This window comes from Pempheris klunzingeri, chromosome 1 (assembly GCF_042242105.1).
Source record: "Pempheris klunzingeri isolate RE-2024b chromosome 1, fPemKlu1.hap1, whole genome shotgun sequence".
NCBI classification, from domain to species: Eukaryota; Metazoa; Chordata; class Actinopteri; order Acropomatiformes; family Pempheridae; genus Pempheris; species Pempheris klunzingeri.
This window is the reverse complement of record NC_092012.1, coordinates 15,946,031-15,963,755: the sequence shown is the minus strand read 5'-3', so window position 1 is coordinate 15,963,755 and position 17,725 is coordinate 15,946,031. Positions and strand designations below refer to the sequence as shown.

General features: G+C 41.7%; 1 protein-coding gene across 1 annotated transcript in view; it reads left to right on the top strand.

Annotated features, from left to right (window-relative positions):
* The first annotated feature begins 1,677 nt into the window (after positions 1-1,677).
* phlpp2 (PH domain and leucine rich repeat protein phosphatase 2) overlaps positions 1,678-17,725 on the top strand; it is a 38,798-nt gene continuing 22,750 nt past the window's right edge. Inside the window, exons 1-3 of the mRNA XM_070852523.1 lie at positions 1,678-1,954; positions 9,013-9,146; positions 17,476-17,666. Coding sequence (XP_070708624.1) covers positions 1,680-1,954; positions 9,013-9,146; positions 17,476-17,666 — 600 coding nt within the window. The 5' untranslated portion in view covers positions 1,678-1,679. The remainder of the gene's footprint in view (positions 1,955-9,012; positions 9,147-17,475; positions 17,667-17,725) is intronic.

Here is a 17,725-nt window from a genome sequence, read left to right as displayed (position 1 = left end):
GTTGTTCAGGTTCAGTAATGCATAACAGTGGTAAGCAAAGAAAAACCTTTAAAACCATTATCCCCCAATTGACCTAAAATATGCAGTGTTCACATTTTAAAAGGCTAAAACATTAGAAAGATATTTTAGAATTTTATCATTAAAATCACTCAAATGTACAAAGCTTAGAAATATAGTTTCTGTTGGACATACTGTAAATAATGCAGAAAAGATTTCCCAAATTAATTGATTAGTTTAAATTTAAATTCTTTTTTGAAAGTTATTTAATTCTAGGGATTTTGTGTTAATTCAAGAACATTTGGAAGTTGTGATCAGGATTATAATGATAACAACAATAATCATCTTCCTAAGTGTTCATGCAGTCAGGCCGTTATAGTTTGGGAAAATAAGTCAAAGTTCTTACGCATTGTTGAAAAATGTTTTGAAATGTGCAATTATGTGATTATATGTTGCATCATTGTATGTGTGTGTGTGTGTGTGTGTGTGTGGTTTGGTGAGTGGGGGTGGCTGATCTGTAAATTGAAAACTCTTGCTCTGTGGCTCGGCTTTGTAGTCTAGTATAAAGCCCACACTGGTGCAGGTCCAGCTGACCATTCTTTGACTCACTGAACTACTCCTCTCCCACATTTATCAGACAGACCCTTGGGTTTATTTTGAGATACTCATCCTTATCCTGATACGTCACACTGAGCAGCAGATTGCTCAAAGGCCTATTGAATATCACAGTTGAATGACGTAAATGTGACCACATTTTCAAACAGTGTCGATGACACCAATAAGTCACTAAGCTGGATCCTCTCCAGTCTTGTGCTTATATGTCCTGTTTATCAGTATTCTGAAGAGATGTGGGGTCAAGGTGCGTTCTTGATAAACTCCAACAGCAGTATAACAGCAGTATAGTTTATAGTTTGTGTGTGTTTGTATGTGTGTGTGTGTGTGTGTGTGTGTGTGTGTGTTTGTGTTTGTCTACTGCAGAGCCTACGTGCAGTCAGAATAGTAAAGATAGATATCTTTACCTCTTGGAAAATTATCCACCCATACCTTTCAAGTGACAAACTGTGATGTTACTTACTCGTCATTTTAGCTCAACGTTAGTCCTTATTAATGTCAGATTTAGATAGTCTTGCATTGCATAATTTCCAGGAAAAACATTAGGCTACAACACGTCTGGCTAACATCACCACAGTGATTAGGGGAAGAGCTAAAAACAACGTGCTATCCTAGTTCCTGTCAGTAATACAGTCATGGAGTCCGTCCTCAGAGTGAAAAACCATTAAAGATTGTACTTAATCGGTCAGTGCTGTTGCTACAGACAGAGGCTGCTCAGGAAATGTTGAGTCCAGTGGAGTTGAGTCTACAAAGGAAAGTAATTGCAAGTGTCTTCAGCGTAATGACAGGAACTCCTAGCTACATGCTAATAACTACATATTGATTTTTAAAACATTGATTACTTGTATCCTTTTCTACCCAAGTGCAATAATGTGCTACTGCGCCAATTTCCAAGTGTCACCTTCACTTAATTGTAACATCTCCTGTCTGCTGTAAATAACTGTTCCCCAGCAGTACAATTTAAACCACCCTCAAGCTCTATAGGCGGCGTATGGCTGTTAGACATGCTAGTATGTATCCGATGTCGATCAGTGTGTTAAAATGATTCTTTTCCGTGTCAGCAGCGAAACATGAAGCGGAATGGGAGTCGTGGCTGTGTGACAAGAAAGACAAGATTTGGATCCCGTGAGCGCGACTGGCTAAAAGGGGACACCCAGCGGGGCTGTGTCTGTCTGTATGGGGGCACAGTGGACCCCCAGCCACCTGCCTCTGGCCCACAGGCCCCTTCCACCCCTCAGCCAGACCTGCAGTTGGTGCTCTGCTCCACCAGCACCACAGTGGAGGAGCTGTGTGCTCAGAGGGACGGACAGGGACTCCATGTTCAGCTTCATGGAGACCTAGTCAGGTAAATACACACTAAGTTAAGTCATCAAAGTAAAGCTATACGTTTCTTGTGGGCAAATGTGTCCTCTGCGTTTGAGCCATGCTAACAATTTGGCACAAATTACCCCAAAAGGTTAGGATGGTTGCCCACAGACTTCCTGTATTCTGGAAGCTAGTGCCCTGCATGGTCAAGGACCTTGGCAGGAGTACTCCAGATGCCCTGTGCCCCTTCAATGTAACACACCGGCATCAGTTACTCTGAATAGGCCAGTTATTCCAAACAGTACTGCTGTGCACCCGCAAGCATCTGGCAGCTCACAACTTAATGTATAATCATGTCTTAACATGGAAATGGAAAAAGGAAAAGAAATTAAAAAAATGACTTAAAGCGTTAAAAGATTCTTTGAGTTACAGTTGCTTGAGTATCGTGCGTAAGTAAATCATGAGATGTTATACAGATGGTTTAGACAGCTGCATAGGTTAAAATGGAAGCACATCTTCCATCAGACACAAAGAACACAGCTGCAGTAGGTTTGATGACAGCGTACTGTAAAATCCAACAAAAGCAGTTAGGACGCATTATGTTTTTAGATGAATCCCGAACTCTTATTTATACAATATAAAAGCGGTACCCGCGTCAATGAAATCCACATACAGTGTCACCTTGAACAAGCATGACTTATGCACACAAGGGACACAAGTCATGTGGGGTAGAAGCAAAAATTTCAATAGGTGGAACTGAAATTGTAAAAGGTAGCATTTCTGAGCATTAATGGCTCATGCCATAGACGTGCTGTAGATATTGTGCTGGAAACATGACTGGAGGTCATTAATCACGTTATAGGCTGGTAGCTAATGATGTTATCAACTAACAGCATATGAACCGATTTCGTTATATCTGATGCTGATTAAAAGCTGTAGGCATGGCAGAGTAGTGCAGACTGGTAATAAGTGAAAGGCTTTTGGTAAGCCTGTGGATGGGCTGCGTTGGTTCAGTTTACATTCCAGAAGTACAGCACTTAAACTGCAGTGTGCCCACGAGTATGGCCAGGTGGATTTAAATTTAATATGCAAGTCTTCAGCATCCAAAAACTGGGTACTGGCGACTTAGGACTGATGATTTCTGTTAATGCAAAGAAAGAGTTGTATTCCTACAGACAGACATCGCATACAGTGAAGACAACTCAAGATTGCATTCAGTGCATTGAATTTTAAAAAGTGCATATGTTTGTGGAAAATAAATGAAATCCATTTATGTTTCACTCCATTTATTTCTAAAAGGGGATTTTAGTGCTATATTTCTAGCTCTATATTTCTATCTGTCTTATTGTTAATCCTTTTATGAACTCATTTTAGAAAAACGTTCTCTGTGTAATAGGTTTTATCACTGTGATTGATAATAGATGCACGTACTGTAAAAATGATTATCTGAAACATACAAAGCTGTTGACAGCACTGAGACAAGCGCTGAAGAGGGATTTGTAAGTAAGGGCATGATGGAAGGCATGAAAGCTTTTTTTAGTGATTTTCTTTTTATAGCTTGTAGTAATGTGCTGCTTACAGGAAGACATAGTTTCTGTTCTTTCCTGCTTAAGGAACGTTGTATTCTCATTCAGACAAACACCCTCTAAAGATAAATTTACTGAGGTGATGGAGTTAATGGAGGACATCCATCCTTCCATTCATCCATTTTGAGCCACTTATCCCGATCAGGGTCACAGTGCCAACAGGGTGAGCAGAGCAGTGTAGTGATCTTTTTCCCAGCAACAGGCCCTTCCTTGGGGATCCTTAAGTGCTCCCAGGATAGATGGGATATGTAATCCCTCCGACATGTTCTGGGTATGCCCGGGGTTTCCTCCCAGTTTGTCATGCCCAGAGCACTTCCAAAGGGAGCCTCCCAGACATCTCATCTGGCTCTTCTCAGAGGAGTTAGTGACTTGATACCATGGGCCTCCCAAATCACAGAGCTCCTCACTCTGAAATGTAAAATAAGTTCAGCCACCTTGCAGAGAAGTCTCATCTCACCAATTTGAATCTACATCCCTGCATGGTGAGGTTCTGAAAAGACCAGACAGATCCCCACGCAGGATCGGGGCACTGTACCATCTATTGGAGTCAGTCTGAGAGTAAAATTTACAAGTCAATGCTTGAAGGTCAGGTGACCCCCAAGCTTGGTCAGGTACAACCCAGATAAGTGATGCAGGGCCAAGGTGAAAGGTAGAGGCTGGGAGTGGTGGCGGACAAGGGGGAGGACTGGAATAGATAAGGCATTGCTCGCCTTACTTTGAGTTTAAAACTTCTATGTACAATAACAGCAATATATTTTTGATAGCTATATAGCTAAGATTAACATGAACATTATGCATATTATTACTGGTATGCACAGACTTGATTTTACTGTAGCAACCAATCAGAAAACCATGGTTTCACACAAAGTTTGTTATTTATATTGTAAATTGTAAGCTTTGCTCCATTATGGTCTGATCATTGATTTTCACAGAGGAGGTACTTGTCAACACAGTACAAACATGGCAATTAATATATTTACACAGTTGGGAACGCTCATTTTCTTCTGCTTTCGTGCTAACAACAGCCTCCTTCTCTCAGCACTCAGACTCTATGGTAAGAAACAGAAACCTTAATAAATGATCGATGATTGCTGAGGCGTCACACCTCCTGCCAACTAATGAAATGTAACATAAACCCTGATGAAATTAAACACACTTCTCAGGTCTTGTTTATACTTGCAAAACAAATCACATTTGCACGAATGCACACCCACACCCATTTTCATTTATTTTGGCTACTCAGTTTGAAGTTGAGTAGAACCTTGCTAGGAATTACCAGCAGAATGTAATAATAAGTAAAGGTGTAAATAAAATGTTAATGAACCACTATCTATACACACCTATACAGTCCAGATAGGTCCATTTAGCCAAATGAAGTGACACCACCTGTGCTGTTACTCAATTGATTTGTAAGGCTTTCCTTAAATCCCACCTATGCCTGTTACATGGGCTACTGGGCATGTCTACAGTACATCGAGAAAGACATTTCCATAGTTTGCTGCATATTTTATCTTCCACCTTCAGGACGGATGAACCCGCTGGGTGGCATTTGACAGAGATTTAACAGCTTCTTGCTGCACTGCCCAAGGTTGGAGGATTTGTGAATAAATGAGGCATGTCTGTGATAAGTGTAAGCTTCAGTGTGTATGGTCAACCGGGACTGTCTGTCATCCTCCTCCTGCTTCCTGCTGGAAGCTGCTTAAATCCTGCATTGAGGTGTTGAGGCCACAGCTGTCTGACATCAAATAGCATGATCCTGCAAATCATATAAAATCACTGAGGCAGAGGGAAGGTGGCTCTTGGCTTGGGGTAAGGTATTGATATTTGTTTGCCCACTATGCTTTAGAGGCGTCAGTGATGTTGGAAGAATAGACTAGAATAGAGAATTTTATTGTGTACTCACATGGAAATTTGTCTTCGGCTTCAACGCATTGCACACAGTGTAATTTAAAAGTAAAGATGAAACAAAGGGGCATGTATTTGTACACATACAAGCAATTTGACTCTGTTTTTTTCAGTTGCATTCAATGTACTTATATAGAATAGACGAATAGCGAAAAACAGGAGACAACAAAGTTGAACAGAGGTGAAAATAAACATTTACTATATACAGATATGAATATATATATATTAAAAACAACAATGCCATATGTAAACAAGAAGACAAAAGCGCAACGGTGCAGAATGCAATGATGCTGGAATAAATATTGTAACAGGATGATTTATATACATGAGGTATGTGGATATAACATTTAGGAATATACCCATTGTTAAGAGTTTCAGGTTTTATTGCACAGGGGTTGTTTCTGACACTGTATGACAGGTTTAGGTGTTCATCTGAGTCATCGCCTGTGAGAAGAAGCTGTTATTGTGCCTGGTGGTTTTGGCGTACAGCGCTCTGTAGTGCTCACCAGAGGGGAAGTTGATACACGTTGTGTCCAAGGTGTAATGGGCTTGCAGTGACTTTTCCTGATTTTCTCTGCAGATTTGACAGTCTGTTGTAGTCTGTTGCTGTCCTGTTTGGTGGCTTGTCCGAACCAGACAGTCATGGAAGTGCAGAGAACGGACTGGATGATTCCATTGTAGACGTGGATCAGCAATTCCAGTCAGCGCATCGTTTGCTGGGCCTTTTTGATGGGTGTGTCTGTTTAGGAGGTCCACTTTAGGTCCTTTTCAAACTCCCATCTGTATGCAGACTCATCACGTCCTAGATGAGAGTTAGGGTGACCATTGTGTCGTCTGCAAACGTCAGGAGTTTAACAAACGGGACTCCTGAAGTGCAGTTGTTGTTGTAGAGGGAGAAGAGAAGTGGGGAGGGCACACATCCCTTGGGGGCACCAGTGCTGATTGTCCGGCGGCTGGACGTGACGTGACCCAGCCTCACGTGCTGCCTTTGGTCCAGGAAGTTTGTGATCCACTGACAAGTGGGGGCTGGTGGGAGGGTTTGAAGTGAAGTATGTCTGGGATGATGTCATTGAACGCCAAGCTGAAGTCCACAAACAGGATCCTTGCAGGTGTCCCTGGAGAGTCAAGGTGTTGCAGGATGTGCTCCTCCCTCTAGATTTCTGACTATTGCTGGCCACACCTGCAATGTGTGCCGCCCGCCTCTGTGAGATTTGCATAAGGTCTCGCAGAACATGTGGGATCTCAGTCCCAATGGAGTCCTCTATTCATACCTGTTGGTTGCAAAATTGTGTTCTCCTACTCTGCATTTGAACATACTTTTATTACTACTAGACTACTAGATTTTTGTACTATTTGGTCATTATGATACCTTGTACATGTGTCCATGCCAACGTATCTGAACATGCTTGGGTTCAGTCTGTTTAGTTCACAGTCATGTAAGAAGACTTGCTTAATGTACGATCTGTTTGCGTGGTGTTATACTTGTTATCCCCGTGGTTGTTTCAAGAAAGTGTTGATCCTTGACTCACACATGAATGAATTAATCTCTACAATTTTTATCTAATTTGTTGACCTTCTGCTACTGTGAAACTTTTGTTTGTTCCCGTGGGACCCAATGGGTCTAATGGGAGGGGCCTAATGAAAAATCTTCCACAGTGCAAAGTGTCCATTGGTATCAAGTTTAAAAAGTCGATTTGATAAAATGTCAGTCCTGATCGGATTAAAAGCTGAAAAAAAATGAAATTAAAACAAATTAAATGGAAATTGGAAAAAGGCCTCAGGATGCTTTGTATGTTTGACCACGTGCTGTAGTGTTAATGCAGCGTCCTCAGTATCTCTTTGTGCTTTATATGCAAATTGGATATTGTCTGGCTGACCCTGATACCCCAGTATAATCGCAATAAATCAGGAATAGAGGGGGAGACAGTTACCATACTTCACATTTGGTCGGATACTGAATTAGTGACATTAATCTTAGGTGCCATCCTTGAAACTGTGATGATTGTAGATCTTCTACAGTGTTGGGTTGGAGATGTGTGTGAGGCATCAACGTTTTGGAATTTGTAATTTCTTTGCAGCATATTTGAAGAGTTGTCTTTCATGGCTACATCTTGGTGTTCTATCAGAATAAGCTTCATTGGCCAAATATGTGAACACATACGGGGAATTTGACTTATGACTTTGTTTTTTGCTTCTCTCGATGAACTTACACTCTAATAGGCAGAGTACATACAGCAGAGTAAGAACAACAAAGCTTAACAAAGTCAAGTCAAATAAATGTTATTTTTATGACAAATCAAATCAAACATTTGCTTCAAGGGGCTTCACAATCTGCACAGCAAATGACATCCACAATCCTTAGACCCTCAACTCTGATGGAAAACTGTTTTCACTGAATATATTCTGAGTCTGGACAGACATGGGTGTAAACTGCAACGTGACTGGCTGGTGGAGGCAACCAAAGGCAAGGTGGTAATTCTAATTTGTGTCAGCCATCATGTATACAGACACTAATATGTTAATAAAAAGCAGGTTTCAACCAGCAGATTTATGGGTCCAGCAATAAAGAAATCAGAAACTAATCTTTACAAATATCAACTCATTGTCTACATGGTATAACACCTCAATAAGTAGAACTGCAACCTGAAAAATCATGTAAAGTCACTAAGGATGGCTCAGACAATTACGCAAAACTACTATTGGACCAAGATTATTTCCTCAGATTAAGTCAAATCCACAGTTATATAAAATATGACTTGAATATACATTTAATCAACTTTATTTGGGTTTTATTGTGGTTCATGGTTCATCTTGCTAATCATGGTGAGAAATGCACTTTTTCCATGAAGTAAAAACAGACTCGGACTTTAGACACAGTACCAATTACATTATTGGCACCATTTAGAGTTTGCACAGTTGACCATCCTAAGCTCTGTCAAACATCTCATTTACTTCCTCTAAAACTACACAAAAAACAGCGCTTACCACCACAGGAACCCTGGTTCAATCCCTGGCAGTGGTGCTCTCTACTGGGCCAGGTGCCCCGCTAAGCATAGTTGTGTTCACAGGAAGTCTGTGAGGGATTACTTGTTTGTCAGATTTGTTTTTATTAACTGCGACATTAACTCAATATCTGCAATATCTACATATATACATATATATAATATGTGCATTAACTGCGCACATGCACAAATGTTAATGCTTTCTAAAATAATTTACACACACTCACTCAAAGAATACATTGAACAAATGCAGTGAGACGGATTTTATTCTGAAACATCAATTCTGCTTAATTCAACTGGCCCTTCTGCCATTAAAGCAATTGAAATTTTTAGTGCTGTATGTTCATGTTTGATGTGCTGTATATTTACATGTTTGGACTCTGCACCTCCTGCATAAGAGGAGTTTCTTTCTGAGGAGTTGGCCTGGCCTCCTCTGCTATTCCATACAAATACTCTCTGCTGCTTTGCAAAAGAAACAGTTCACCTTCAGTTTGATGTTACCGCTTCAGTGTTTCGTGTCCCCCATAGATAGAGCGAAAGAAACTGGTCCTACTATTTTGTGACGGGCATTGTTACAGCGCCTCTCTTTTTCTTTTGTCCTGCAGGAGGCTGGACCCCTCTGAGCGTCCACTCCAGATGGTGTATGAATACCTGGCAGCTATGGGCTACGCAGACCCAGTACGGGTGCAGCAAGAAGCAGCCAACTCAGACCTCAGCTGTTTGATTCGTTTCTACAGTGGTGAGTACTGACCCACAGGGACCATTATCCCAAATCTTCACTTCAGTCTGCTGCTGCTCAGTGCGATCTGTTAAGAGCCTGCTGTCCTCCTCTGAAAAGTGACCTGCTGGTCAAATTGTCCAAAACGGTTTTACCACGTCCTCTTTTGATCGTGTGTCAGTGTGTGTGTGTGTGTGTGTGTGTTTCAAAATATGTGTGGGTTGAGCAAGGATTTTCCTCTCGACAAAGCAAAGGCAGTTGTCCCTGAGAGATGCCTTCCTCTAGTGTTCAATATAGCCTGGGATAGCAAAAACACACAGTCATCGTGGCGTCATGATAAGTGACGGACCATTCTTTATCCTGTGGTGTCTCTTCATCCCCATGTGGCCTGTCAACATGCTCCTGTGACCCCACGACTGGAGTGACTAAGTGGACCTGTGTTAAAGTGATATATTTATGCCATAGCAGAATGGATGTGACTCTCTGGAGAAACTGGTGATACATTTGTATACATGCATGCATCTTAAAACATCACATAAACCCACAGGCATCTCTGGCTCTCCTTGTTTAAGTCTGTGCATTTGTGTAATGACACTCTTAGTAGCAGCAATTAAGGGATTTGCCATTAAGGGTAATGTGTTTCCACTTAATAAAACAACTGAAGTTCCTGCTGAGTCAGTGGAACTTATGTTTGGGGTTAGGACTGCTCACATGCAGCCGTGCCAGAGAAAGAGGAAGACACAGCGTCTAAAGGGCTCACATGTAATTCCTCCCACATAAAGCACACAACCCTCCCCCTACAATGAAATGCAGTGCTGCCACACTGAATAAAACACAATTTAACAGCTTTGTGTTGAAGTTCTCTGGTTGACTAGAAACTCACAAAGAGACTTTAAGAATCCTAACTGACTGTGAAGACTCAGCCACAGATTTAATTACTTTTTTAACCATGAGAAACGATGAGATCATGTTGTGTCCACTTGTAATAATGTAACATCCGTCCATCAGGAGAACATGCAACACTCCACACAGAAAGGTCCTGGCAGATTCAAACCCAGAACCTGTGCTAACCACTGCATCACCGTGCCGCCTAAAAACAACAGAATGTAACCATGTTTAATATAATTGTGAAGGTTCTTAGACATTTTTGATGCTCAGACAGGAAATGTAAAATTTTAATCCTAGGTGTCTGTGGTATCAGATACCATCTCGCTTAGCAGAACAAAATTTGGGTGATGAGCTGCAGTGCTATGTTTTTTTCTGCCTTAAGCCTGCCTCTTTAGAATGAATACAACTTACTCTTTATATCTACTTGGTAACACAACTGATGTTTGTTTGTTTAGCTGTCAGATCTTAAGCTCATTGTCGCCTAAGCCTTATTCCTAGTCGCTTTGTGTCCAGTGGAAGTTTAACTGTTGTTTGCTCCTTGCCAACATGAGAACTGGTCAGATCTTGGCTGCTATCGTGCCACATTGGTCAGAGTCTAGCCAGGCCCCTTGGAGACTTCCTGCCTCCTTTTGTCAACTCATGGGAAAAGAGGACCAGAGACCAGACATAACTGGTACTCAGCCACTCTTGACCCACCGCCAAGGCTGAGAGCAAAGCTTGATTTTGCCATTTGCTGCCCTTAGAGCTGGGGAGGCAGTAAGAGGTAACTGTTTTGGAGTATAACATGCAGGTGTTTATGGTTGTGTTGAATTATATCAGTGTGTTCACCTACCCTCCCCGTGCTCCTGCTCAGGAGCTCTCCAGTCATACAGCTTCACCAGTAGACCTCAATTTATGCCTGGCACAAGGTAACCCAGGCTTTTCATTCCCACCCACAGTGGTGCTGTAGGTGGGCTGTGATGTGTTAGTGAAACACACAACAACAGCCTTGTTTTGAGATCCTGCTCCCAGGTGCTTGCTTGTCTAACAGCTGTTGTCAGGGGTAATGATCTGACTAAGCAGATGAGGGAAACCGGGGTCCATCAGGCTACAGCCGCTACAGAACCACCTGATGTGGTGCACTGCATGTGTCAGCTCTGCCTTTAATAGGCTCTGAGCGTCTACATCATTGGTTCCCGACCTGAATGCAGTTATTAGATATTCCAGAGGCACTGCAGGTTGATTAAAGAGTATCCAGCCATGCACTTTTAGCTTTATGTGTCAAAGAATGGAGAAAATCACTACAATACAATGGAGCCTGAATGGGGTTTAGTTTATTGTTCTCTCTGCATTAAGTATAAACTTCCAAAAGATCTTTTCACAGAAACAGTGTCTTGGTTACCTTGAGGTAAACTGATCCTTTGACAGAATTGCAAAGAAGAACCATAATTGATTTTTCTCCCATCTATTTTCTTTTCTTAAATATTACTTATGTTTACTTGTTTAGGACTCTTGAAATCATCCAATCAGTCAGTCTGAGGAAGAAGGTTGGACACAAGGAATCAGTGACACAGGTTTACAAGTAGATATTGGTTTGTGATTAAGAGTCAGTGGTCTACATGCAATTAGAAGGGCATGCTTGTATTTTATGGGTAGGTGTGCATATATGCTCATTTGTATTTGTGTACATTTGTCTGTTGAAGTGTTACAAAGTGCAGTTAAGCAGGTAATTCATTAAACTTCACCATCCTCGTTCCTTATTTGCTCAAGAAACTCATCTCGAACCGTCTCCACCCTCCTGCTTCCCACGCACACACACCCTCCTGCTGCGGTGCACAGATGAGATGAAAACAAAAAATGGACAAGGGAGTAAACATTTCTAAATGCTGACTTAATAAAAAACGCTCCCAGTGAAAACAACTGCAGAGACCTGAGGGCCAGTGGATCTCTGTGTCAGCCCATGCAGCTGCAGCACGGAGGATTCCTGCTGTAAGCTCTGCTGCTTGTCCACTGGGCCTCGTTCCACCTCTGACTGTGTGATCTCTGTCTGACATCTTTGTGCTCAGAGACCTGAAGCTGCTGTGCACAGTTCACGTCAGGCTCAACGTCAGTGTCAGAGCAGAAGGAATTAAGTCATCTGCAAGCACCGTGAACTCACCTAACGAGCAAAAGATAATGATTTGGCAAAAATGAAACCTAAATGAAGACTGTGGATGTACTACGCTGTGATGACATGGACAGTGAACCAGTGTCTGAAACTCTGAGGCCCAGTGGTTTGTCAGTGAGTCATAATAATCATGTCCTGGAGGAAAAGAAAGACAAAAATCACAGTGAATAAGCAAGCACAAGGTTTCTTTTTCATTTTATGGTATAAAGGGAGAAAAGAATTGGTTTACAGCGACAAAAAGTAGAGAAGCAGTCAGACTGAGATTTAAGAGAAAAATGTAATTCTATTCAAATCCAGGCTCCCACAGAATTGCCCCGAGCAACAGAGCTCTGCTGAGAGCAGGCTCTCCGTGGTTTCCTGCCAGCTCCATATAATATGCTGTGTCTGTGATGGAGCTCTTTTTCTCCCGAGGATTTCCTCCTTCTCATTTGAAACCTGCACACTGTCTATCATACCAGACTCCTGGTCAGTTTTCAAGTCGGATGGCTTACCACTGTTGAAAAATACCAACCATGTTAATAGCCTCTGCTTTATTGTCACCTGTTTTCAAAAGCAATATTCATCTGCACGTCTTCCATCTGTGTTCTCCGCAGAGGCTTGCTGTATTTGATAGCAGAATTGAATTTCTTTCTCAAAGTTTAAAGAAGAGTTTGTTAAATAGAGGTAAACACAGACCACCAAGATGAGGCATCTGGGTGGTGGGTTGAATTTGAATTTGCTGCCAAAAAGAGCTTGCTGTTCTGAGTCAAATCAGACTGTGTTTCCGCCTCCACTGACCCCCTACTGCATGCTAACGCAATCTATGCAATCTTGAGCAAGACAAAAAAGCTCTGGGATACAGGGAGTATTGTGTTCAACTGAGTGCTTGACAGTTGCCTCGAAATCATCCAATATGTGATTAAAAACAGATTCAATAAAGTATAAACACCCTCCAGAACAAGATCAGGTGCTACAGACACAACTATCGCATAAATAGATTAAAATTGGAAGTGCCACTTCACCTGTTTTGGAGTAAACTTGATTTTCTACCTCCCTCCAACAATAATTAATCATCTTAAATGGAGTGTTTTGCATTGTTCACATCCTCTTATGTAGTTTTTGCCGTTTATGCGGCCAACAATCGAAAACCAGATATTTTCTTTGGAGACCATATAGTAGATACTTTTATTTTTAAGGCTGGAACCATCAAATGTTTGGTATTTTGCCTTGAAATATGACTTAAACCATTACTTCATGTGCAAAATAGTTGCCAATTCATTTTCTGTCATTCAACTTATTGAATAATTGAGAAATCATTCATGCTGTATTTGTAATTCATGTAATATAGTTCTAGTCCTATAACTATTCCTGTCTGAAGACTATCTGTCACCCCAATTTTATTCTTCTGTAAGGAGCATTTTTGATAAATGGCTTCAGTTTTACTAATTTCATTTGTAGCCCTCCACCCTGTTCTAGTTCCTCAGCTCACTTTCTGTCTGTATTTCATCGCCCCATCACATCCTAGCTCACACCTTTCCTATCCCTCTCAGTCCCCTGTCCTCCCCTCCCTCTGTCACCTCTCTCTTCACTTCTAGCCACTTTTCCATCTGTTTCTCTCTCCATTTTCGTCCATCAGCGATAAGCGAGCAGAATTTGACCTGTTGCGGCCTCGTTGCTCATCTGGCATGCCATGTGACGTGAGATGTCACTGACTTTGCTGGCAAGTGGAGGCCACAGCCACACTTGAGAGGAACAGAGGAGAAGCCGTGCAGTCGACTCTCTGATCTATCACTTGTCACACTGTCCCTGTGGTTTGGCAGCCTCTCCAAGGAGGCCGCTTGACACATTGATGATGAGTTTAGTGAAGGCAGCATGGCCCCTCTGTGACCCCTCTGTGGCCCCTCTGTGGCCCCGCTCCCCCCCGACTCCCATAGCTCGGGCAAAAACATCCTGCAACAGAAAACAGTGTTGCAAAATATCAACGACCATGTCACTAAACCCCTCTGGAGCCACAGGGAACCATCAACATCATTCGTCATCAGTGGAATGGGATTGATTTGCCTTGCTTTCTGCAGATGAGCAGAGGTTGTTGGAGACAGTATGGAGGTTTTTCTACTTAGATTGGACTTTGATTTTACGAACAACCTGTTTTCCTAGCAACTAATAGCCCCACAGACCTTGAGGGATATCATATGTGTTTGTTTTAGAAGTTGGCTCTTTATGGAAGTGACATGTTTGGTATTGCGTAAGTAGGCCAATGATTTTCAGATGGGTGGTTGTATTGGTATAGAATTGCAAAAAGCACTACATTGTGTGCCTATATGCTCACACTGTGAATGTGCACCTATTACATCAATAATTTTGTATATCTAAAGGCTTGTTCACTGACTTTTGAACCTGGAAGAAAATGTCGTATCTATGATATTTTCATATTTTTGTTATTCCTTTGTATGGCTGCAACTAACGAATATTTTCACCATCGATTAATCTGCCAATGATTTTCTCAATTAATAAATTGAGTTTAATGAATAAATTAATAAAATGTTTGCTATATAAAATGTAAGGCAGATATGCTAATTGCAGTTTCCCATACCCAAAGATGTCCTCTTCAAATGGCTTTAGGCTTTTTATCCTAGCAACAGTTCAAAACACCTCAAATATTCATAATAAACAGGAAATCCTTACATTTGAGGAGCACAAACTAGTACATTAATCAGTTAATTTCTTTTGCTCAACTGATCAATTCATTGACTAATCATTTCAGCTGTGTGTACTCTAGTTGTGAGCCCAGAAAAGCTTTTTTTTAAAGAAGGGGAGATTAGACCTAGAAGTTTATCATGTTCATTATCATGTCGAAATGGGAATTCTTCAGCCAAACCACCTCTCGCTGGTTTTCGGGGTTGCTTAACAATTCTGTTTTGCACTGTGAATGTTGAGAACATTAATAAACTAGACCAGACTGTGCTATAGCATCCTGCAGGTAGTGCTCTAAAGAAATTTGCCCCATGACAGCTTAACAAAGCTAAGCTTGGAGTATGCTTGTTTCTGGTGATATACTGTGAAGCCAGTGAGAGCATCCTGTCAACCTGTGTCGGTTTGTAGCGAGTGGGTGTGTGATGATGAGTTTATTGATGTGGGCACCGCACTGGGCGAATGTGTTGCTTAATTACTTGTCTTAATGAATGTATTATATTTGATTTATTCTAACTTTCAGCTGCCAGCTTTTGTAAATGTTTGATGCTGTTGACAGAAAACTACTATTACAAATACTGCAATGAAGTTTGCGATTAAAGAAAATGTTAAAAGTATCTGACGTACAGCTTGGCATGTGCTGTATCTCTCTCTACAAGGGAAGGGTTTTGTGTGTGGACTGAAGAGTATGTCTATGATAGCAATTCCTCATCTCCCGACAGTGATACACTGGAAAGGGCAATGATGCAGTAGGCCTGGGCATCGTTTGACCTTTTTCTATACTGATGTCAATTCAAGCAAAATAAGCCAAACTTCTCAAACGTGAAATATGGTCAGTAAAATACGGTGGAAAAAATGTGGATTTAAATCAAGTGCATCATCAAAAAGTAAGCCAAAGTAAAGAAGAGTATGAATCTGAGCAAACATTCAATACCAACTTTTACCTCTTTTATTTCATATTTCAATATTCTGTGCAAAGATGCACTACAGTTCATACCAAAAAAAACATTGAGATTCAATATCATGCCTCATGTGACAGTATTTTCCATATTACCCGTCACTGACCCTGCGAGGGTTTGTATCTCTAATTCTCTCTTTGAGTGAGGGGATGCCCAAGGAGCAGTCACTGCTATTGATCTGCCAGCCAGCCAATTTGTTGTCAGAAACACTTGGCTTGTTCATTATCAGTTTCCCTGGCGAAGAAAAACATGAGCAGCCTTTCATTTCATTTGGATGCCCTTGTGAAGTGAAAGGGAAGGTGGAGAGAAAGAGCGAGTCAGACAGAACGAGGGAGAGAGGGAGAGAGAGCAGATTGCCAACCAAAGCCTCTGAGTGGGAGGCAGCATAAGTTGGTTTGAGAAAAATTTAACAACAGAGGACAAGAGGCTGAGGCAGTGTCTCCTCTGCGCTTATTTGACCTGCCGTTAACCTGAGTGTACTTGAAGCCTGGCAGAGACAGAGGCACTGCTGTTTGATGTGTCCTTCAGCACTGGCCAGCCAAGGCTGCCTGCTGTGCAAGTTGGCATAATTTAATTGAAAAGAGTGAACTTTGATATGACAAAACCCTGACTCATTCATCAATATGACTGATGCTTCTGTTAGGTTAGGACAGCAGTGGATAGAGAAAGAGAAAGGAAAGATAGAGCAGTAGATATGTATTCTTGCACTTTGACAGTTGACCTGCTGGTCACCTTATCTCTGAGATGTTGACTGGCATGTTGAATTCAGATCCAAGTCTGGCCGGTAAAGAGAGGGAGGAGCAAGTATTCGACATCTTCAAAAGATAAAGAGTTTGGTTCATCAATTGCAAAGATCCACTGAAATACTATGGTTTAGAGATCTCTTCTTAAACTGAGACTTGAACCTAGACCTTTCTTCATCTATAAGACCAAACCTGACTAGCACTGCCACATTTCAAACCTGAACATCAGATCTGTCTGATCCCAGATCTCAGAAGACCACTGAGGGATGAGCAATTGTTTATAATCCTATCAAGAAAAAGAGCTTGGATCCTTAACTGCAAGGATTTGGTTCAGACCTAAAACTGACACCTGAACTGTATCCATTCCCACGTCTTAAAGACCCAACCTGAGCGTTTCTTCCTTTCTCAAATTAGACCTGAACCCAACCCACGACCCAAAGCTGAATAATCGCTTTATTTCCTGACTGTTAACTTGCTAATGCAACACACCTTAATAAGTTAAATTTGAAAATAACCAAACCCAAACCTGACCTTAGTCGTACCAGAGCTCTACTATGGCTTTAACTTAATGGGTTTTAATAATGGAGTTTAATGGAGAAACCTCCCTTCTCTTACTCTAAAATCAAACGTATTATTGTGCAGTTAGATCTATCCAGATGTACAGTATGTGAGATAACAGGGCAGTGTCCATCATCAGTGCTGATGTAAGATCAGTTCCTGGAATTACTAAGCTAAGGAGGTGACTAATCTATAGGTGATATCATGCTGACCTGTCAGTATCTACATGACTTCATTTTCTGGACACTTCCATCCTATGTGTAACTGCAGAACATTTGCTATTAATTAGCTGAATTTGTTTATCGCAGGAGGGGTGGGGGATCTTGCACTTTAGATCGATGTCTGTAGATCTACACTATCCTCTGTGTGTGGGCTTTTTCCTCCAGAGCGTCCAGTGAATGCTGACCAGCAGGAGCGGACCCTGCTGAAAGGCGTATTCAGCGTCAGAAAAGGCAAGTCGCAGCTGCACAAGTGGGCAGAGCGGCAGGTCATCCTCTGTGGCACCTGTCTAATCGTGGCCTCTGTAAAAGACAGCCTGACTGGGAAGATGCACATCCTGCCCCTGGTGGGGGGAAAGGTAAGAGTTCAGACAACTTGAAGGGGTGTTAACCTTTCACTTTCCCCCAGGGTGACAGA